Source organism: Oryzias latipes, chromosome 22 (genome assembly GCF_053564925.1).
Source record: "Oryzias latipes strain Hd-rR chromosome 22, Olatipes_Hd-rR_3.1".
NCBI lineage: Eukaryota > Metazoa > Chordata > Actinopteri > Beloniformes > Adrianichthyidae > Oryzias > Oryzias latipes.
This window is the reverse complement of record NC_136258.1, coordinates 15,496,520-15,520,994: the sequence shown is the minus strand read 5'-3', so window position 1 is coordinate 15,520,994 and position 24,475 is coordinate 15,496,520. Positions and strand designations below refer to the sequence as shown.

General features: G+C 38.6%; 1 protein-coding gene across 8 annotated transcripts in view; it reads right to left on the bottom strand.

Moving 5' to 3' along the window:
• The window catches only part of LOC101174713 (pleckstrin homology domain-containing family G member 3), a 37,925-nt gene extending 15,827 nt beyond the window's left edge, over nucleotides 1–22,098 (bottom strand). For 2 of the 8 annotated variants that reach the window (XR_013653143.1, XR_013653144.1), the window contains exons 1-2: nucleotides 17,590–17,733; nucleotides 11,941–12,008 (exon numbers count right to left, since the gene is read on the bottom strand). Coding sequence is in view for 4 of the 8 variants with exons in the window: in XM_011490463.4 (XP_011488765.2) it covers nucleotides 11,941–12,008; nucleotides 17,590–17,690 (169 nt within the window). In the remaining 4 variants the exon portion in view is untranslated. Of the gene's footprint in view, nucleotides 1–6,509; nucleotides 6,583–11,940; nucleotides 12,009–17,095; nucleotides 17,138–17,589; nucleotides 17,734–21,876 lie in introns of those variants that run through there. The other 6 variants (XM_011490463.4, XM_020713570.3, XM_078940652.1 and 3 more) reach the window with 5 other exon arrangements.
• Between the last annotated feature and the right edge of the window lie 2,377 nt (nucleotides 22,099–24,475).

Sequence of the window (24,475 nt, the reverse complement as noted above, 5' to 3'; positions counted from 1 at the left end):
TAAACGGCATTTTTTTTCTGCTACTAATTCACAATGTTTTTAATAAAGAAATACTCATGAAACCCCATTTTAAGCTTAATTTTCTATACGTTTAACATGTCCTCCATTATGAGAAAAATGCAACAAGAACTTGTTAAAACACTATTTTCATTGTAGTAAGTCTTTAAGGACTGTTTTAGAAATAAAAATATTATGAAGTTTTGAGGCCTGTGTCTTTACACATAACCTTAAACTGTGTCATTAAAACAGTTCTACGCTATAAAAAGACAAAGATTCATATTGCACATGGTGGTTATAAAGAGTAAAAAACAGATTAAAATGAACCTATTGGTTCAAGCTGGACTTTAAAAACTGACATTTAGAAGGTAAAACAGGCATAAAATGAAGAACAGCCATTCCCTAACCATTACAGACTTGACCTAAATGACGAACTACATATTCTGCTTTAAACTCAACAATTTCCTCTTGTTCATTTAACTACTAAAGGCTGAACTTTGAAAAAACTGGAGGGGGAAAATGTAGTGGCCAGAAGCTTTGTTTGTATTTCTTTATGGACCAATGTCTGAATTTAAGAAGGAATGAAACCCATATTCAGTTTCATGCACTTCCTGGAGTGGTGGGGAATTTTTACTGGAAGAATTTCCTAAACATATAAACTGAGAGCGGTGTGAGAATGGGGCATTGAGTGGCCACTGTGCAGAAAGCTGCATTTCCTTAGGTTCATCTACAGCCAAGGGATTCTGCCAAATAAAGGAAATTGGCTGATTTACAAGAGATCATTAAGCAAATCAATGAAGTGTCTAAATTCCATGATATTGCCAAGCAGGGGTGGCATGTATAATTTGGTGTTGATCGCTTGCAGAACCACTGAAGCTTTTCTTTCCTTCTTGAGGTCTGAAAATTATTCCGTTTTTAAATGTAATCATGTCTAGTGCACGACTCGCACGCAAACCTAATGTGGAAAACAAGGAACCAAATGTGTTCACCTGCAGCATATTTGCATGTTTGACTCCATGCACAGGTAGAAAAGCTTCTATTTTGGAAGTATTGTTAACATGCAAAACATTTGTTACAGAAGGGAAGATAAAGTATGGAAACAATCAGAGGCTGAAACTTGCTTTTAAGTGTTTCTAAAATAAAAGTCTGCAAAACCAAAACTGTTGATAAATGTTTGGAGACAGCGCTACACAAACAGAGTACATTTCAAGACTTTGGACAGAAGAAAGTCCAAATGTGATGATTTGACCGCCGACCTAATAACACGGTGAGGAAAAGTCTGCTCTGCAAACAGCAGCGTGCAGCTGGATGTGGAGCTCACACAAAAAGGCCGACTGTCTTTCAGCTCCCTCAGAATCACACACACACACACACACACACACACACTACTTGGCACACCTCAACTTTCCATGAGTCAGTAATGAGCTCATGTGGTTGTCACTACAGTCCTTACTCAACCGTCCACAACAAAAACTCTGTTCCCATGTAAAAATTCCCTGTGAGAAGCAGATGATCTGGCAAGCGTGCTTTGACCACTAGAGAAAGTCCTGTTTACACTCTTTGATAAATCATAGGGTTCATGGTGTAAAGGGAGTGTTCCGGAATTACAACGCTCACCACACCAATAGGGGTCAGAACAAAGTGTCTGCTTCCTTTGCCACTCTCTACTTTTGGCTTTAAGCGTTGCACTGTCTGCCTTGTGAAACTCCCTTCCTCTTTCCATTGCTTCCTCCCATCCTATACCCCCGCATGATAAAGATGCAAGTGCAACTGCCAAATTAAAAGCACGAAAATGGAAGAAAAAAAAAAAACACGCTATAAAGGCAGTCCAACATGGAAGCCACACATACACACCCTCCTCCTGCAGCAGAAAAATACTCTTCTTATAATTTAACCAAACACATTAGGGTAAAGACCAGCTGTGCTGAAGGGATTTAACTGAGGACCAGTGTGAATATGTGAGCTCAAGATAAACAAAAGCTGTTGTTTTAATCTACCACATCACCAAAAGTGCAAAAATAATTCAAATGATTGGGTTTTCTCATTTGCTTCATTCTCATAGCCCATTTCCAGTTAGCTCACCATATTGGTAAGCTATTAAAAAGAAAACAACCAGAGAAGTTTGCATGCTGAACAGCATTACTTCATCTTGTTTTTTTTAAAAAAAAAAACCTATATTTGCATTGTCCAGCAGACAGATATTTGCATAAACGCAGAATCCTAACACATCTAAATCTTTCCTGATCACACTAAACTGGCCTCATGACTGACAGCACTGATAAACACCCAAGCGCCCTGAAAATAACCTGCTCCTCACCGCCAACAAGACAAAAGAGTTCACAGTGGTCATCAGGACCACATCTACATTCACAACAACAGTATGGCAGCAGAGAGTGTTAATAGTTTCAAATTCATTGTCCTGGTCCACAGACTTCTAGCTTGATCAAGGAGAGGAGCTTCCTGATGCATATTGGAGCTGGTTTGAACTGATCTCTGTGGAGAAAATACACAGGGCATCTCTGGGTCACCGCCGTCTGCCTCCAAGGACCGGCAGAAAGTGGCATTTAAAAAGAAATACACCACAGACACCCCCGCCTCCCTACTTCCTGATAAGTATACAGACTATGAAGTGTTTAGTCTACGACCTCCAAGAAAAGGTTGAAATGCAGGCAGTGCATTGGTGAAAATTCACAGAACAGCAGACATTACTACATATTAAGCCCCCGCTTTTTAACCCTTGAAATTACAATAAAGTTGAATTTATTTTGATAAAATGAGCCGACAGCTAGAACTGAGGAGCAGAAAGTATATAATTCCTGTGTGTGTCTCCTCGTCTTATTTCTCATAACAACAGTAAAATACAGATTCACCAGTTGATAATAAACAATGAGGAAGAAAAACAGAAACATCCAAAATGCGGTGAGTATGTAAAGAGCTCTCTGTTCAAGTAGTTCCTGATCCGATATTTATTTCCCAAAACCATTTAACTATTAAATCAAGCAGCTTTATAAACAACATTTTCAGAGGTCAGACAAACTTTGCATGGACAGCTCATCATTTCTGTTTATATGGATACACTCTAAAGCCAGTCTGTCCCTAAATCTTCTAAAGAGCAGCAACTACAATGTCTGATTCTGGAACCAAAGCAGATACATTGATAGCAACTTTTCTGATTGAACACTTGGGTTGCACGATGTGAGGAAAACTTGAGTGTGAAATTAGTATTCAATATTAGGATGAGGATATGACTCGCGATACATAAACAAATAGCAAGACAAAAAATACATAATTTCCATTTCACTGCAATAGCTGTATTTAACTAAAAGGCCAAATAGAAAAGGGGTTCATTTGAATGGTCAGTCAAATTATCGCAGTTTACGCCATCTTTTGCGATATATGTATCGCACAGGCTGATGATCAATTTTAAATTCATAGTGCAGGCCTATTGAACACTGTTGGCATGTAGATGCCACTTTATTTAGGGGAAATGCATGTTAGAGGTGGGTAAAGAGGTTTGGCCCAAAGAGAACAAACTTCATGTTTTTGAAAATTGCATATGTAAAGGGGATTCACATTAGTAGTTCACAAGAGTAGTACACAAGGGTGTAATTCAGACTGGGAAAACTCTTTGTTCCAGACCCAGTCCTCTTAATTTGTTCCGGATAGAGCTCTGAACCTTGTGTTTGGTCTGTATTCAGACTGCTGTCAAGCAGCCTCTCCTGATACGAACCAAAGCTAGTAAACAAAACCACGTGAATAAAAATCTCTTGACTTTTTGGTCAGGAATTACAAGGGCAGAGCAAAGCAACTGAAGACAGAAATTATGGAAGTCTTGCACTTTGCAGTCCTTCTCAGGGTAGTTCATTCAAACTTTATATTTTGCCAACCAATTCAGCAAACTCAACACTTTTTACTCGCGTTTTTGGTACGGTGGAGGCCTGCTGCAGGGCAGTTACAGGCATAATGACAGCTAAGAAGGTAACCTGATAAGTGCTTAGGACATTAAGATTGTCGGGAAAACATTGTGAGAAGTAGTGTGTATCACGATAAAGTTGTTTTAATGAGCCAGCATTCATCCAACCACATTTCAATGAGTTGCTGTGTCTCATCGTTGTGGTGTGATGGCATTATTTTGAGAGAATTTGGAAAAGGAACTACAAGGCAGATTTTAGGATGACATCACAGAAGCCCCTGTGGGGCGCGTGCTTCGTAATGAGACAAGCATGTAATAAGCCTTTTCGGTGGTGTAAAACATGCAACAAGTGAGGAGTTGAACCCTTTTTTCCTCTTTGATAACATGACAATGGTTGCTTTACATTTGTCTGGTTGGATATTCCACTAAAATTCAGCACCGATCCCCAGTGGTGTCTTTTACGGACCGTCAACAAATTAAGGCGTGCATGATATGGCGAAGATTTTAGATCAAACCCAAAAACAAATACATTACAATGAAACATTTCCTCAAGTTGTGTTTAAAGGATCTTATTTATTTTACAATGTTTTTATATGAAAAATGGTTTGAAGTTAATAGTCTGGTATTTCTTTCAATAGCTTCCAAACCACTTGACCTTAGGATTCCTAATATATAACAAATTGTGTCGCCGACATACCAACACCAGACACAACAGTTTATTTTGCAATCACAGATAATGAATATTTTATATGAATTTTTATATTAAAATTCCAGGAGGTTTGGATTTGAATTCTGGCAATTTTTATGAAATGTGTGCCAAAAAGTGTCACTGGCACCCCAACACCAGACACGCCATTTATTTTGCTATCATACATGATACATATTTTATAGGATTTTTTATATTAAATTTTTAGAGGTCTGAATATGAATTACTGAATTTCTTTTCAATAACTTCCAAACAACGCGACCCAACGAGTCCAACTGTGTCCCGAATTGTGGCACAGATATCCCAACATTAGACACACCACTTTGTTTTGCAATCATAGATGCTGAATATTTTATATAATTTTAAATATTAAACTGTCAAAGGTTCCCTGGCAATTTTTTTCAATAGCTCCTAAATCATGTGTGTTTTGGGAGAGATAATAGCTCTGCATGAGCAAAGCAAGAACTCACTAGAAGCAAAGCCTGTAGAGGACACTTGAAGGGACAGAATAGGTTTTTTTCTGTAGTTCTCTTTCAAATTTAAAGACACATATCTGCAATCTCATTCAATTATTTCAAACAACAAGGCCCAGAAGCACCTGGAAAACTATATTGAAACATTTTGACATGATTTTGGTAGGAGAGATATTAGAAACAACAGATGTTCTTTCGGCTAGGCCTGTTGTAATTTAAAAAGGGCAGGTTTAACGGGCTCCGTTAGAACCACATGGACAGATTGGAGGCTGTTGAGAGCTCAGAGATGGACTCCTTCACTTGTGTTCTGCCATCAGTTTACATTTGTGCGAGCTCAAATCCAGTAAAAGTTCCCATGTACTTCTATTTCTGAGCAAATCAAGCAATTTTTGAAACTCATTAACAACTCTAACACAAGTAAAATATGTTTTATCTTCATATCAAAAACTTCAATAACATGTTTGGGTATACGACCTCAATGGTTAGACTTAATGAACATCTTAAAATAAAAACCTGGTGGGGATTTTTAAACAGAAATTCTTGTCTGCTTAGCTTAAAGTTTAAACTGAGATTTTGTACAAGCACATGCTGAAATTGAATCAAGCTTAAAATTCTTTAGAGGTGCATTGACAATTGTTAATTTAGACATGTAAAAAATTAACCAAGGCAATGCCATGCAAGGAGGTAGTGTAGTATTTAGATCTAACCCTAACAAACACTGATAGTTTTAACACTAAAAAGCCTAAAGTGATCTGTAAGAGAAAATGGTAAAACATCAGGTCAGACACTTAATCACTTAACAGATTACCAAAAACAAAATACTTGGAATTCCAGTAGAAAGCTCTACAACCCCTCACTGCAATAGTTGAAATTCCACTTTGAAGGCTGTTAGACCAAGGTTGCTATTAACAAAGGTGCACTGGTGCTTGACACAGCGTTTCTCCTCCTTGTTGAATAACCAAAAAAAAAAGCAACTAAAAAAGATTTCAACATCCAAAAAAAGATAACAGAATTTTCTGATGAGAAACAAAACTCCTGAAAGATAATTACTGGGAAACACTCTTTGTTTCCACTAACAGGGAGGATCCGTGACTAATAGAGAACTCCGAATGAAAAGTCCACACCTGCATTCCCTCGTCTGAACTTATCAGACAGCTAACAATGCAGTCAGTTCATGAAGTTGTTTACCTTTAACATCATAGTCACTCGACCTGGTAACTCTCTAAAACTGTAATTTGACAGACAATTCTGTCTTAAGTTAGTGGTTCTTAAAACTCAAAGCGTTCCTTTAGGGAAAGCAGTTTTTGTTTGACAACAGACTTGGCTACAATACAATCTGTGAAATATCTGCTCAAAAAAAAGAAAAAAAAAAAAGGAAAAAAGACCTTATGTCAAATGGTTTTCTGGAGTTCAGACCTACCATCTTTTCAGAGACCATGATGAGCCGCAGCATGTTCTGGTGATGCCCGTTCTTGGTTGCACAACTATGAGATGATCTGACTTGCCTTTTCTGATCAGTTCATGCAAACCAGCTTCCATGTAGATAGTAATGCAAATTATTTCCAAGGCTACATCTGTTTTCTAACATCTAACGATTTGGCAATTAACACGAAACTGCTTTTTCCTAAAGAGGATGTAAAAATTAGTTTACATTTTTTGAAATGATAATGTACATCCAAACAAAATCAGGTGGATTAAATATTAAATATATTAAATACTTCTCCAGACTTCAAACAACACATTAAAACATTAAGAACAAAAATGGACTAGAATCTAAGTGTTAAAAACTCTTAAAAATATCCTTTTTTGTCCCATTCCAACAAATATTAATTTCTAAATGCTTACCTTCCCAGCTTTACCTCGCCCAACTTCCTTTCTCCAGTGACTAGACTTCATATGATGAATGATAAGTGTTCAGCTCCTGGCTACGGAAGAACTAACTCAAGACACATCTGTGTGACCATTTCAGCAAAGTCTAACTGCTCATGACAAACCTTAGATTGTGTTAAAGGTCCTTTCCGGTTGCATTTTCTACCTTGTTGAAGCTGGTTTACGAAGCAAATCAGCTGCAAGGAAACGGGAACAACAAAGACTACATCTATGTTCAGCATGCAAATACTAATCTAAAAGCAACAGGGACACCTGTCTTTAAAAAAAGAACCCTTCATGGCCTAATGCAATACACAAAAGAAGCCTGTATGAACTCATGATTTCCTCTCATTTTTTGCATTTAGTTTGGCACTCTGTGTTTGACTTTTTTTTTATTAAGGTGTAGCTATTGAGGTATTCAGTCTCAGACACTTGTTCCTGCTTGATTCCCAGTGAATCATACAGCGGATGAGGATGAATCTGAACCCAGGGGGCGGTTAATCTTATCTGAATTTGCTTGAACCCAATTCATCCAGACAGCCCGCCACTGCATCAGGGGTGAGGGTTATGCCCAAAAATCATTCCCTTTCTGCTTGGTAAAAAAGGCCCTTTTCACAATGAAACAAACATTGCTCGCTTCCTTTTTTTTTTTTTAGGGAACAAACTAATATTATAGCTGTTACTTTATGATTTTACTATAAACTGGATGGCAAAACTAAGACACATAGTGGGAAATCTATGGTTTAACTTGTTAATTAGTTTACTCCTGTTTGGAAGGAAATGGTCAACTGTTAAAAGTTCCAGAGGTGACAATTAAGCCGTAAACTGATCCCAAAAGGTCAAGTGCTTGTATTTGCTCTATAGGTACAGACAGAATCATGATTTGTTTTGCAACCTCCTACCTCTCAAAATACAGCAAAACCTCCTTTCTCAAACATCTTTAACAACATCAGGCCATCTGCTTCTCCCCCACAGACGATCTCCCTAAGAATGACTCCTCTCCAGCTGGAAGTGGTGAATGGCTACCCCTCAGGAGGGCACAGACAGAAAGGGTCCCTCTTGGGCCCTGGGCTTTCACAGACCATCATAAAACAGCATGCGCCAGAACTGCTGATCTGCCACTGAAACGGATGGCCTCTCTCATTGATCCGGGTTAAATCTGATCGTTTTAACTTCAAGCAGCCTCTCAAATGTACTAAAGCTCATTTATACCAGCATTTGGCCCCCCCTTTACCACCATGTTACTTATTAACCTGAAGGTCGGTAAATAAACCTCTGTGGATAACAGATGTTAAATGCAAACACACCAGATCTGCATTTCTGATCAACAGCCAAGGCTGAAACCAGGTACTGGGATGGATGAGATGTTTTTCGGGGAAATCCTACCATCCAAAAGTAAAACTAATTTTGGGGCATTTACAACCTTTTTTATGCTTCTCCTGCAAATAAAAAACAAAACAATAAAACTGATAATTAAATTAACAGCATGGGAACTTTTTTTAGGTCTTCATTTAAATAAGATAAAAACTAAAGAGGATGCATGTATTGTTGCCGAGAGCCAGAGGGACTAAACCTTTATCCCCTAATTTATTTTTCTTTTCACTGGGGCGGGGGTCTTATCCTTTTTTCCTTTAAGGATCCAGCCATGCCAGTTGACCTCAGTGCATTGGCATGTGATGATCCACTTTGGAAACTCTTCCAAGAATAAGCCCTCCCTCCAAGGTCTCCTCATACACAAGCAAGCGTTGCTGAATCTGCACACATTTCCTCAGGACAAGCCTCACTTCTGAGCGCTAAGGCGTGAGTCCTTTGTAAATATTGGCCACAGTTTGACAGTCTACATCCAAACAGATGTCGTGTTAATGCCTCTTTGCTGAGTCCCATCTGGAGGCTGAAAGTGTAGAAAGACAGGCAGCGAAGAAAACTTAATCCCCCTAATAAAATCCTAATTCATCTTAAAGTCCCACTTTAATTTTTTTTAATCTATTGTAAAAGTGTTCCCAGTGCTCTGTTACTCATAATTATGCAATTTTAACATAAATCTAAAAAAAAAATGTTTTTTTCTAGGACATAGTTTCTGCAGAGCAGCAGGAGTTCATCAGAAATTCACCTCTGAGTTGTGGGCGGGACTCTTGGTGCTGTGGAACCCCGTCCCCGAGAGCTCTCTGTTTACATGCGTTTTTACAAGAGTTTTTAGAAGGCCACCGTAAAGAAAAAAAACAACAGAGAGCCAGTAACTAATGTTGGTAATTTACTAGAAGAGTTCTAACTGAATAAAAATGTACACAAGTTGTTTTTATTTCATTACAGAAATTGAAATTATTAAATTTAGATGAAAGCAAACACAAAAAATAGTTACCGGGTAGGGCTGCACGATATGAGGAAAACTCGCGATATGCGATATTGGTGATTAATATTGCGATAACGATATAATTCGCGGTATGTAAACAAACAGCAAAACAACCAAAAACATCATTTCCATTTCACTGCAACAGTTTAAAAACTCTACTCCAAATGACCCTTGTCGACGTAGGAGGCAAACATCAAACATGAAAGGGCTCATCTGATTGATCAACAACGTAAACGGGTCCTTCCGATTGGTTAAATGCATAAAGGGATTTATTTCATTTGTTCAATATTTCAAGCTGCCATGAGATTGTTTTAGCACATTTAAGGTAACCATTTATTGCGATATTCGCCGTCTTTTGCGGTATGCATATTGCACAGCTTAATGTCGCGATAACGATAAATTTGCGGTATATTGTGCAGGCCTATTACCGGGTAAACAAAAACTCTAAATACTAGAATCCTCCAATAGTTTTATTCCAATAACAAAAGTGATTAAACATTTGATACTTTGATTAAGTTGTGTTGACACACAGGACAAGAGGCTGCTGGGAGTTTCGGTAAGCATCAGTGCATGAGCTCAAATGTTTCCTGAAAAGGAGTTCTCCATGTCACAGCAAAGCTACAAGTGATTAACATGACACGCATTGGAGGAGAACAGACGCTGCAGCTCAAAAGACTTGACAACCACTCAGAGAAACGGCCGTCCCTGCTATCATCTGCCTGTGTCCACAATCCCACGCTCACTGGTTTGGAAAAGCTGCAGTGAATGGAGATGAGCCGTCCATCCCCCAGAACCCCTTTAACGCTGTACATTCTGCACATGCAGCCACATTCTTGTTTGGGGTTAAGTAGGTCAGATGCGGGCCTTATCTTTGAGACGACTCTTTCATCTGGCCTCAGGTCAGTTAATGCCTGGTTGAGCTTCAGTCTTTGACTTGACAGTTTTGACATATCTTTTTATTTTTAAGTTGGAGTATTTTTTCACGTGTGTGTCATGAGGAAGGGTTCACATTCCCCCTGGGTGATAAAAGTACTGTTTTTATAAAATGAATGAGGGAATTTGTTTTTTGTTTTCTTTTCAAAGACAAAAGCGTTATGTCAACTATTAGATGAGTTACTAAGTCAGCTGAAAGAGGTCATCCTGCTTTAGGAAGATTGTGTGTGAAAATTCTGTTGGACAATGCTGCTTCTAGCCCTCAGTAGACCAAGGGCTAAAAAAATTCTCCTTTCTGTTAAACAAATCCAGTCGATAGACCCACTTCAATGAAAATTGTGTTTTTGGTGTTTTTAACTTGTTCTGGTGACATCTTTCTGGTGATGGAGGATAAATATTTAGAAAATCAAGCTTAAAATTGTATTTCTGAGTATTTCTTCAAATTGTTGTGAATAAGGAACAGATGAAAAGATGCCATTTGAAAAGACTGTATTTCTATTGTAGAAACACGATGTGCGGGCCACAACCTCCCTGCTCTGCTCCATTCAAATTCATCCACTTTTAGATGACAAGATACATTTACGTCTTTGTTTTCTTCATCTAAGCTGGCATCTGGCTCAAAACTGTACAACTGGATTGCTCCAATAATGCTCGTCATCTTCTTTGCACCAGTCATTTTAGGTTGGGGGTGTGACGGGCTATAAGTTTGGTATGTAAACAGAGACCTCTCAGTAACGGGGAGGGGAGTTGGGATTGCTTTGCACCAATATTCCAAAAAAAAACTGCATGATCATTATTAAAAGACCACTGGGAACACTTTTAACATAGAATAAAAGATGATTGGAGTGGAACTTTAAAGTTATATAGCTGCAGACTAATTATCCGAATTTATTGTGGAAGACCTAGGCAGTTAAATTTTAATGAATTGATATGAAAACTGCAGCAAAAACGATTTTTGGCTGCAAGTGTTGGTTTGCATTGAACTGAAAGTCAAGCAGTGGGAACATGCCCTTTTGAGAGGAATCAGGCATAAATTTGCATTGGGGCGGCACACGTCTTCCTGGCCAAAAACCCCATCTAGCCAACGCCTTACAAAAAAAAAAAAAAAAAGGATGTCTTTTAGACACTGATATTCTTCAATCAAAATGGAAGGCTACTGCCAAATGAGTTCAGAGCAGAGAAGTAGGAGGTGGGATGAAGGGCAGGGAAGGAAAACGAGTACAAAGCAGCCCTGTGTCAGTGCAGTAGCTCCATATGTGAAATCTACAAACTCTAAAATCATATGTAATTTGAGTGGCCCCCTCATGTACAAGGTCGGCACAGCTGGCTAGACGAACCACAGTTGTCATGGAATACGACACAATCTGTTTTGATGTGCTGCTGTTATAGAGTTTGGGCTGTGTGAAGGGGGTTGGCCCAGCTCCACAGCCACACAAAGAACCTCTTCTGATAGCCGGGAGTGTAGGAGAGAAGTTCAATGCTCTTTCAGCGAGTCTCTCATAGCCTCGACATTTCCCTTTTTTCCTTCCATTTTCAGCATTTTCCCTAATCATCAGTGCTGCAGACAGGAGTTAAATGAGTCTGCTGGCCAGTGTAACTTGACTCAGCACCAGGAATAAACGCAGCATTTGAAATTGCATATAAAAAAGTGTTACGTTATTTTTTTTTTTTAAAACACACTAAAAAGTCAGAATTTTACCTTCCCCCATCGGGCCCTGGTGGAGAGCAGAGCGGGATTCCTCTGGCATGGCACGCAGCCCTCTGGAGCTGACCGAAGAAAAGGGCAAATAAGTTGAGATATTATCCAGACATGCCATGTTGCACAGTAAAAACAACAAGGATCAGATTTATCATTTTCACAAGGTTGAATTTTTGTTATTTTTTTTCACAGCACAATCATTTTGTCCGTGACCTCTCTGTTTTCTCTTGACTCGACAATGTTTACACAGGTCTTCTATGAGACGGAAATTCTTTCTGGTTCTTCTCCGGTGCTGGCTCCAGTGCACCACTTTGAAATGTTCTTCAAAAACAGCACCTTCACGAAACTGAAGTTTTTTTTACATGTTCTTGTAGCATTCTTCTGATGATGGGCATGTATAAAGTAAATTAAAACTCCATTTCTGAGTTTTTCTGCATTTTAACTGTTATGAATAAGGGGCAGACAAAAGTAAGCTGTTTGAAAAAGCTTATAGGTAATAGTTCTTAAACGTCTTCGTTTTCCTCGTCCAAGCTGGCATCTGGCTCAAAACTGTACATCTGGATAGTTCTGATAATGTTGCAGCGCTTTTGTTAAGGTAGGGATTCAGAGACTGTAAGCTAGAGGGGGAATGTGTTGACAGATGGTTGACGGGAAGTGGGGAACAGCTTACTCAGTGCCAACAGTCCAGCCCACAACTCAAGAGGTGAATTTCTAATAAAATACTGCTGCTCTGCAGAAGCTACAGTACAGACCAAAAGTTTGGACATACTTTCTCATTAAAAATGAATGGGAAGGTGTGTAGGGTGTACAAACTATTTCATTTGTTTGGTCAGCAATGCGGTTTATAAAAATTACTCATTTACTAAATTAAGAGTCACTCCACTGACTTATCTTTTTCTAATTCCTTACGAGGAACTGTGAGGATGACCTGCGTTCCTTTGAAATCACTCGTTGCAAGGTTTTCACATCACTGCCTCTTGTCTCTTTAGTGCAGATTCATGTTGTCCATTTCTGTTGACTAGTGAGCCCCAGGCCTTTTAAACAGCACATTCTTGGGCCAGGTAGATCACGAAGGAGCAGGAATTCTTCTGGGATTAGGATGAAGTATTGTTCCTTCTGCATCTGCTTGCCACTGTGCCGGCCTGACAGCCAGGCCAGCTGGGGCCAAACTGAGCCCACTGCCAGGAGGTTCACCAATTAGGATGTGCAGGAATGCAGGAAGAAGTCATGGAGTTAGATGGGAACATAATGATCACTGGTTCACTGCAGGGCTGCCAGAAGTGCAGTCTGGACTTGCTCAACTTAAACAAAAATCTAGGATTATTTTTGTTGTATTGCTTAGGTTGTCCTTTAAGACAAAAGCAAGATTACAAGTATAAATGTTTACAACGTCTGTACATCCACACTGCTTGAATGTTGATTCTGAGATGGATGTGCTCCATTTCAGAAAGTACCTCCTATCACACCAAACCATCAAACCTTGGAGATGGACATATTAAATAAAAAGTCAAAAATCAATAATATAAAGTTTAAACCAGAAATGAAAAGTCTTAATATAAGAAAGCAATCTTCAGATTTCATCAGATAATGTAACAGACTGGACCTATTTAAAGTGAATTCAATATTAAATCCAAAGTAAACAAAGAAATACGGAGATCCTCCACAAGTACAAATATTATAGACATGAAATCTAGCCATGGAGTTTCCTTTTTATTTTTACACCAGCATGTTAGCTTAATTTTAAAGTCTGGTAAATTCTATAGATTTCCCTGACTTGATTTTTCTTAGTGCGTGATTTGATCCAAGAGTCAAAGTGTTGCCCCATAAAGTCTGCTGACAATTATTCACCTAGAAATCTCTGTTTACTTAGAAATGTGTTCATCCCTTTCCAGTTTCCATGCACACTCATTGTTAGGAAGAGCTGATACGCAGAAGATAAGCACATAAGAATATAATTTTAACAATGCCTTCTGGTTAGGAGCATTGACGTATCAGAGGGTGACTCAGAGGAACTAATAAAGGTGTGAGTGAGCAGCTATGTCATAACACTAAAAAAATAAATTAAAAAAGTATTATTTTATTCTATCCATATTATAGTAGATTTTCAGTTTGGAAGCAAATGCAGAATGGATGTGAGTTTTTCAATTAAAGACAAAAAATATGAATGTTTCCACAGCAATTTCACCTGAGCAATACATCTTTATGATTTAAAATGATTTACTGATATTTTTTTATGCATCTGTATGTGCAAAAAAAAAACCTCACTTGATCGTCAGATCCATGATTTTTTTTCCATTTCCTGAAATTCTTTTTTTGTTTGGGGGCTTTTAGAAAAGAACTTGCTTAATTGACTTTCAAGTGGCACTTTGTTTAGTATGTCGAAAGCCTGATGTCAAGATGGCTGGCTTTGTGCTTGTTTCCCTGAAAAGTGACCTAATAAAATCCTCTGATAATGTCACCGCCTGTGACCCCTGAGCTCACCCACTATAATGACCAAAAAAACTATGCTAATCTGTCTCTGAAAGCAAGAGCAGGAATAATAGGCGAAAAACCTCGATAGACGTTTGGGAATCAACCTTTTTCCAGAGTCCTTTCCAAAGCTGTGGGGTAGGTGCAAAAAGACTGTTTGGCTAAAGACAATAAACACATTTTTAAACAGTCTGCCCGGTAATGATTAGAAAAACACGATCCTAAAAGCTTTGGACAAAGCTCAACAATCATAACTCATTACATTTCAGCTACCACTTGCCCACCTTTGGCCATTTCAAATCCTTGTGTTTCCAGGGAGGGGACAGGCGTACATTCATACCGGCTGACCACCTGTGCCTGGACTCCACGCTATTACATACAAATGGAGAGCATTTGGTTCCCACAGCTGATTACTGCATTACCCGCAGCATGAACCCACTCCGCATGGGAGTTTGCAACTTGTTCCTTAATTGGAGACAGATGCAGCCAAACAGAATCTGATATAATCAAAAGGAAAGATCTGCAGCGGATAATTTCTTTACATAGGAGGACAAACTTGCTTTGTTTTTCTAATTAATATGATTTGTACAGATCCAGTGAAAGTGTGAGTTCCTGGCTTTAAGAAAAACAAAGACAGAGAGATGGTGACCAAGATATGTCAAAACCCGGAGACTTTACTTGCTCTACATTTGCCTGGCTAAGTGTTGACTTGACAAGGAAAGGAAATGTGCCCCGGAGGGGTGACTACCTTCAGCGTTTCACAACTGAAAGACAGTCAGGCTTCGAAAAGAAGTGAAACCGGTGAACATGTCTACAGAGGAAACTAGAAGATGACTTCTTCTCTCACAGAGACATGCCAATTTCTCTGTCCCTGCACGAAGGGCACACAGAGGGCACAGACAACCTAGAAAGAATGCGACACAATATCTAGGCAAAGCTATGTTGCAATAAGAAAAAACAAAAACAAATACAAAGCTGCATTGAAAACTCTTCAAGAGACCAAATGCATTATTCTTGATTATCAAATTCTAAGATTCTGCAGACACAAGCACGCAATAGCAAAACCTTGTCATGTTTTGTACATAAGAAAAATAAAATAAAAATTTAAAGGAAAAGTAAAAAAATATGACAAAATGACAGCACTACAGACCATGGATGAACAAAATCAGGGTATAGAAACATAAGAACTCCACTTTTATCAGATGCAGAGTACATGTTCACTGCGGTAGTTTTTTTTATCAACTTAAGGTATTTTTTTGTATTAAATGTTTTTGTACATTAAAAGCTTTAAAGCTTGACAAAAAAATTAATCTAACACAACTTAGCAAGTAATTTCTAATATTTGAGGAGGCATTGATTTTATATCACATTTCACACTGAAATCTGTCTATTCAAAAAGAAGCACTCCGAACATCTTTTGATCTTTTTTCCAAGTATTCCCAGTTGTCTTTTATTCACGATTGTGCAGATTTGAGCAAAAATCAAAAACCTGTGTCAATTTTTGGTTTTTACCTGTTTAACCTGTGTTCATTTCTGCAGAGCTGCAGTAGATTAGTAGTAATTCAGCCCGGAGTCATGCACGGGATCTTTGCCGCAGAGTGAGCCCGCCTTCCACCCCCCCTCCCTTTGCTGAGAGCTTTCTGTTTACATGCTCTCCCGCAAACGAACAGACCGTCACACCCCCAGCCTAACATTACCGGTGCAAAAAAATGACAAGCACTTTTGGAGCTATCCAGCCGTACAGTTTTGAGCCAAATGCCAACTCGGATGAGGAAAATAAAGACGTACATGGATCTAGTCGTCTAAAAGTGGATGAATCAGAATGGAGCTTGTGGCCTGGCTGTCGTATTTCTTACATCACAAATACCCTTTTTTACAGCATTTTGCCTGCTTCTGATTTGCAATCATTTGAATAAAGAAATACTCAGATATTCAATATGTCACGAAAAATGCCACAAAAACACACGTTTTTCATCAGAGTGGGTCCTTATTGAGTACAGCTGGTCAAGAGAACAACCATGCTAATGTAAAAAGCTATTAAACAACAGAAATTGATGCATATCTCTTTGCAGTATTAAGAATAGTCATATTTCAGCCTTTCATTCAAAAGATTTTCTGTAAATTCCTGCTCTGTGCATGAGAATATCATCTAAACGCAGATGTTTCCCCTTTGCTATCTTGTGTTGCACTAGGAATGCCACAACTCAACTTATTGACAAAATGACAAATCCAAAAACAGTCGATAGAGGAACAGTGTGCTCTACAACCATTATTTTATGTCAGAATTTTCTCAATTATTTGGTTGTTTTTGGGTATTATTGTGCAACATAATTGGGCACTGACTTAGATTGAATTTGTCCTCTCAACCCCCCCACCAAAAAAGAGCTTAATGGGTTTACCCTCCAGCTTAACATACTTTGTATGGGAGGATTTTAATAGTGCAGAAGGAATATGGTGTCCTACGCTGTCAGACACCAACAACCTCATGGTATCTACCACAAAAAGCCCACTGAGACACTGAAAGAACGACATAAGACCCCTGGGATGTTTTAACCCTGACAAGGTGGGCTGGTTTCTATTAAGACCACATAAATCAGGAAGGATGTAAATATTTAAAGGAGGGGAAAACCCTGATGGAAGTAGCATTTGCAATTTAAATTTAAAGTATTTAAAGGTCTACATTTACCATGGATTGCTTCTCTGTTAAGCCCCAATGCCTACCCTCTCCCTGTGAAAAAAAAAAAAAAGACTTTTAGAAAGTGCCTTGGTTTCCCACATTACTCCTACTATTTGTCCTCTGACACACAGGCTTTTGAGATGCCAACAGCTTTTCATTCACAAAACAATTCACCCTCTTGGCCAGTGTTTATCTCAAACAAACCAACATTTTTCATAAGAGACTGCCCGAACAGCCCCCACCAGCCCCAAATACACAACACATGAGCTCCTTTAGTATCACCCATCACATTTCTGACCATGCAGCTGAAAAACAGGGGGGTTAAACGATAAATGAGCCCCCCACAGGGTCCTCTGAGGAGTCTGCTCCATAAGGAGCGCACACTCTCCTGCAGCCAAAATAACCTTTAATGATAGAGTAATTGTTCCCCACTGCAGGGGGAAAGGGAAAAAAATTGCATTTTCACCTCTCTGCCCCCGCAACCAATAAACACAGACGCATACCTGGAAGCTGGCAAGTGCCATTTGAGGGAGCAAGTGACGAAAGAAGATTTTAGACTCTTCAGAACTACAAAAGTAGATCCCGAACATAAGCAGTTCTCCATGAAGTCCTGCACAGTTTGAAGGAGAGGAGAGGGGGCTGCCGGGTAAAATTAGATGGTCGGTCTTCAAATAGAACTCCAGTATGTGCTCTTAAAGGTGTATTCTACCACCTTTTCAGAATGGCGTGCCCTACATGGTTAAGATGAAGGTGATCAAAGAGATAACACTGAAACTCCCAACAGTGGCTGAAAGACCCCAGATGGCACTCATTCTCTGCTTTTAAGGGGAGTGGGTTAGGTTTAGTGTGAAGGCCTGTTCACACCGGGACGAATTTCGCCGGCGATTTTCGCCGACGTTTAACGCCTCGTGACTAAACAAAGGGCACCAATGTGAGTGTGCACACCGAGGCGAAAAAACGCCAAGCGCCAAAGCGTCAAAAAAAAAAATGCCTCGGGTTCGTGTTTTTTTTTTCGACGCGTCGCGTCGAAATCTATTCGACCAGTGAGAATGGCGCTTTGGCACACGTGTCTGGAGCTTCTGAAGTTACAGTAAAACACAACTTGGGGGCGCTCAAACACAAAACTGCCTTTCTGAGCACACATACCAGCGAAGAAGATAGACGCCAAGTAGCGTCTACACTGCCGCGAAGAAATAATGACGGACATTCTTAAATATCCCCTTAACAAGTACCAGTTGGAGCTACTGATGCTTGAAATATTCATGTTTTCTTTGTATGATTCTGACTAGGGTTGTGCCGATGGACGATATCATCGTCCATCGTGATGGGTGACTGACATCCCGATGGAGAGACCACCATCGTGATGCCACGCCCCCGCCACGTTGCGCGTCGACACCATAAGCCGCGGTTACACGTACAAAATATCTTGATGGGATCAATGGTCGGATTAGAATCCAACCGTGTACATGGGCCCAGAAAAATGTTTTCAGAATATAAAAACGTTCACTAAGGTCACAATTTCGGTCGGAATAAATCATTCGCACACGCGCAGTATTCACACATGCGCAGTTTGAAAACCGGAAGAGGATACAACTTCCACCGAGCGGCTTTTTTTCCAAACTTTATTGAATGTAACGATTCAATACAAAACAATAACAGCGCCGAGCGGCTATATACATTGACATGTCAGCTCGGTAAAATACGAGACGATCTTCTAAACGTGCTTTTAATAATGTTACGGTTATTATGAAACACCTCTTCGCTCATCATTTGAATTTTAATCCGTGTGGTCAGTGCTTTTTCTGAACGTAGCCAGGATTAGCAGTATGCTAACACACGGGCTAACAACATTAGCTTTGGAGCTGCGGGACGGATCGCAGTCTTAAATCTCCCACACATACCGCTCATGTACCCCCCCCCCCCCCCTTCCCATCAAACATAAAGCTGTAAATCTGCCCTCCGCCGGTCCACTTCGCTAGTTTAAGTGCGGGAGCGGACTACTTCTTTTCTATTTTGTTTGTTACTTTTTCTGTTAAAGTCACTTCCCTCAGTTTATACTGGATCATCGCGGATTAACTATTAGTTGGGAAATAAAATGAAAAAAGCAAAATAACGAATAGCAGTTATATAAGAACGAAAAATGTAAAAATACCCCCCCCCCCCCCCCCCCCCCCGACGATGTCATCGTCCATCCCGATGGTTGACAGCAAACATCGTCAACGGCCAAATTAGGGGACATCGCCCAACCCTAATTCTGACAAGCGCGTAAATACTTGCTCTCTTCTTCTGAGTGAAAAGCGACTTTAAGAATCGTAAAGTTGCGCAGCGCCACCTTGTGTACAGGAGTATTTCTGTTTACATTAAGCGCCATCTAATGTCAGGGAAGGAAATTGCATGTTCGCTCGGCTCATCGTCAGCGAAAATCGCCTGGGTGTGAACACAAAAGACGTGGCGAAAAACGCTGGCGAATAACACCTGGCGAATATTCGTCCCGGTGTGTACGGGCCTTAAACCTTTGACTTTCAAAAGTGCAACCCTAGCTGCAGCTAGTAAAATAGGAACTTAGGGGTCTGAGGATTCAGGTTTACAGCAACTGTAACTGCAAATGAAATCACAGGAAGAGTCTTTAGGCCTGCACAATAAATCAACATTTTTTCGTCATCGCAATATTAGCCTATGTGAGACGCGTATCGCAAAAGACGGTATAAACTGCGAAAAATTGTCAACTTTGCACCCAGTGCTCCCCTAAAAAAGGCCCAAAAAAAGTCACTGGATAGATTTTTCAGGGTCCCTTTCCCTACCCTCATCTGTTATGCATCTGTCAAGATCTGTAAAAGTTGAGCTTAAAGGTTCACTCCCAGGTAAAACAATTTTTGATGTTTTTAACATGTTCTTGTGGCATTTTGCTCATGATAGAAGGAAAATATGAAGAAAATTAAGCTAAAAATTGTGTTTGAGTATTTTTTTTATTCAAATCATTGTGAATCAGGAGCAGAAGGAAAAATTCTGTTGGATAAAGATTGCAGCCGTAATGTAGGTACCAGCTTCCTGCTCTGCTCCATTCTGATGTATCCTTGATTCATCGATGTTTTTCTTGTCTAAGCTAGCATCTGGCTCAAAACTGCACAGCTGGATAGCTCCGACATTGCTCACCATTTTTGCTGCACCGGTTATGTTAGGTTGGGGATGAGAGGGGCTGTTAGCTAGCGGGAGAGCATGTCAACAGATGGATGATGGGAAACGGGGGGAAAACAACACAGGTGTTTTCATTTTGGCTAAAAACTACATAATCATAACCAAAATACCACTGGGAATGCTTTCAAAACAGATTAAAAGATTATCAAAGTGCAACTTTTATAACATTTTGCTGTCCGTGGTCTGACTGTGAGGCAGACGCTTTGCCGTGGTGCAAACTTCACTAAATTACATTTACATATGTTAGCAGGCTTGCAAAGCAAGATATCTGCATACTTGCTAGTAGCTCACCTTCAGAGAGACTTTTCAGAACAACTGGAAACTCCGTGAGATATCAGCACACATGTTTAAAACCTTGCAAAGCAAACATGTTGGTTTACTTACTGTGAACATGCCACAGTAAAACATTCACTCTGGAAGGATGCATAGCGAGAGATACCATTATGTATACTTTTCCTTAATGTAGTCCATAGTAGTTTCGTCAGTACTACCAGAAAAGGAAGATAAGTGTATTTTAGTGTGTTTCCCCAATATTCAAGTTCACACCAGTCTCCAATTGAGATAATTTGCAGTATAATTAAAATTATGGTGACTTTTCAAAATAAAAGTATTGCTGGGAAATGGAAATGATGCAGTAGTTGTCTTTTATTTTGCTGTTTGTTTATGTATTGCAAGACATATCGTCATTTCAATATTGATCACTATTATTGCAAGTTTTCTTCATATCGTGCAGCCCTATAGTCTCTGCAGATAAAACGCCACTTTACGCCGAGACGTAAGCAACCGGTTTTTCCGGTCTGGACCACCGAACAGGGAGCAATGTTCATCACGTTTATCAAAAAATGAAGTTTCGACCTCATTGTGCAAAAGGTCAAGTGAGGTCAAAGAGGCACAATATGCGACTTTTCTGGAGTAATTGATTGCTCTTTGTCCTATTCTTCCTCAGCTGCTGGTGGTGGGAAGAATTACTGAACTATAAAAGAAACTGCATTTCAAACTTCAGCCTGCACCAGTGGGGTGCTCATTAGAGCAAACAATTAGGTTTGGAAGGGCCAAGCGTGGGCACCATGGGGAGGATTGAGCTGCAGGAAGGGAGGAAATGATTCAACGGTGGAATGATTGTTATTTTTATTTCTTTCTTTCCATGATCATTCGGGGTTTATTGTTGAAATGGAAAATATCTATTGGGCATTAAAAGCTGTTGGTCAAAGTTTGGCCAGCCGAGAAAGTTTTTTTTTGTTTTTGGCCTTGAGGGCAAACAGAACTTATCTGACTGAAACTCTAAAGTTTGGAGGTAGACATGCATCTAAAATCTAAATGTAAGGGTATGATAAATTACTCTTGACGTGTTTTCTAACACTTTCATAGCCTACAAATGCATCACTAAAGATAATCAGCACCTGACAGGTAAAATAGCTTCTTTTTTGCAGGTTAAAAAGGAACATTTCTCATTAGAAGGGCTTTTCACATACAAAAAAAGTTTATAATTATACTTCATAAACAATACATTTACAAACTAAGAAGCAGAGCACTAAACGCTAAAATTAGGGGAGTAGATATTAGGCTGAGGATGGAAAAAAAAGCCCCAAACCTACCGAATTCGCCAACCCTTATTCCTTCCAGTGAACGCAACTCGAAGTTTAACTTTTCAGTCTGGTTTACTGATGTAAAAAAAATCTATAAAGTCCGTCCGTTTCCTCTCTTCACATGTTGCTCACACAAACGCATCTAAACACAGCTCATTAACTGCGTCCAACAACCGAACATGCTGCTTCATCTTTGAAGACCTACGAAGAACGCGCGCTGCCTTCACAGACACCCGGAAAAATAACACACAGAATTTGTTGACCGACAGCCGAAACGTGTGTTCTTATCCGACCAATTCTGAAAAGATATTGCTTATATTTCTTCACTGTCCATGCTAATATTTATTTATCTCGTAAATTTCCTAATTACCAAGGTACATCTACAGCGTGCTAAAGTGAAGTTTTGATCAAAGTGCTTGCCTTTTAAAGGATGGCTAATTTACAAGATTACCCTGAACGCACCAAAGTAACGCCTGTTTTCACAAGCAAATAGTTTTGTATGTAGACGTCTGCGTCTGCGGTTCTAACTTGGCAATTTCATTCAGAGCAAACCTCACTACAACCATTATAGAGCTTTTATTATTTTATTGATCTTTCTAATTTTTATTTCAATTATTCAACATTTTCCTTTTTTGAAAAATAGTCTTAAATTCACCGCCAAACAAAGTCATTCTTGTGAAAGAAAGATATAAATTCTAACCCTGTCAATTACATTTATTTGGGTCTTGTCAGGAGAATAGGGGGCCCTCAAAAGATGCCTTCAGTGACTCTATTGATAGCTTTCAATTTATGTTTCTTTTTTCTTTCTGTTTTTGTGCTCAGCTCCCCTTTTTATTGTGGTGTCTGGAAATCATTCAAAGATCCCATAGAAGGAATGACTGAAAAAAGCTGCAGGCTGGTATATTTAAATTACTCTAAGGGTTACTGAAGATTTGATGACTGAATTCACATTAAAAAAAAAAAAAAGTTGGAGATTGACACATCAATACTGCCATCTGCTGGATATGTATGTGTTGCAAAAACAGTCACAAATTTTACATTTGACTCAGTGAAGTTTTTTGTTTTGTTAGAAAATATTATGAAAAGTACATATTTTTGCCATGATACTTGATAATATTACAAATTACGTTTAAAGACTTAAGCACAAGTCAAAGGGTACAAATGATTTAGAGTAGCTTTTAAAAAATAAGTAGTGTCTGAGTATGAATGTTCTTACATGGGCAGATCATTCATTCTCATTTTAGGTTTTTGCATTTTGCCCTTTTGTACACTGAACTTTATCATTAATGGAACTGTTTTGTGGAATCTACTATCAAACTGTAATGCAATACAGTTTATTTGTTGCAGTCATTTTAAAATACACACACACACACACATATATATATATATATATATATATATATATATATATATATATATATATATATATATATATATATATATATATATATATATATATATATATGTGTGTGTGTGTGTGTGTGTAATTTGAAATTGTGTGCAGTTTTCCCTATAGTATAGAGAAAATACTATACATACAGTGCAGTTTTGACTGTATAATAGAACTCTCATCATTCATCCAGACAAGTGTAGTGCTTGATTTGCTTGATGCTTTGATAACATTTATAGATTAAAATCACACCTAAAGCTTTCAAAATAAGATTAAAAATTCTTTTTTTTTTAAAGTTGTGAGCCTTGTTGGTAAAAAACCTAAAATTGCTTGGCAAAATTTTAGTTTCCCTTTCAGAAAAATTAAAGGCACACCTCCACTGTTTGACATCATTTTGGTCAGAACTGTTCTACATTATCATATTTGTTCATCATCTGTTTTATATTTTTGTTCATTCAAAACTGAACTGATCTTGAGGATCATTCTAATATCTTCAGGTCTGTATTTTGGTTCTTTATATTAGTTTAAGCTAAATAAACACGGTTCAATGCAGTGTTGTGTGTTATTGCTCATGGAATGCTGCATTAAATTTAAAAATAAAAGAAATAAACTTTAACAAAAATTGTTTATTTCCAATTTTGCCTTGATGCACAAAACACAAACCATTAAAAACACCAAATACTTACAAGCAAAATAACTTCTTTGACTGCATTAAATGTCAAGTTTATATTTTAAAATCAAATGTATATGGTACACATTAGACAAAAACTTTAGAAAATTCTCTTGCCTTTTCCACAAAGAATACAAGTGAATTTTATTAGTGATTGTTGAATTGTATTGGTTATTTGTAACGTAACCTTTCACCTAAAATAGGTTTTTTTAAACTCTAAAAAGAAAAAAACTTAATCATGAATAACATCATTCACAAGTGTTCACATGTAAAAAGAAAAAAGTGCATTTAAAACACTGAAAATGTGATGAAACAAAATAAAACCAGTACATAATGGAAAAATACCCCTGGTAATCTGGAAAAAAATCTTTAGATTTATAAAAAAAAATAAGAATCCAGATGCCCATTCCTATATGATCAGTGTACTTCTAGAGCTAACTAGAATTTAAATGTTCGACCCTTAACCCATGTAAAATGCCAAGCAAAAAAGATAAAGATGATTAAAGTTGTTCTACCCTCTGCTTATGGCAGTCAAACAGGACGTTGGT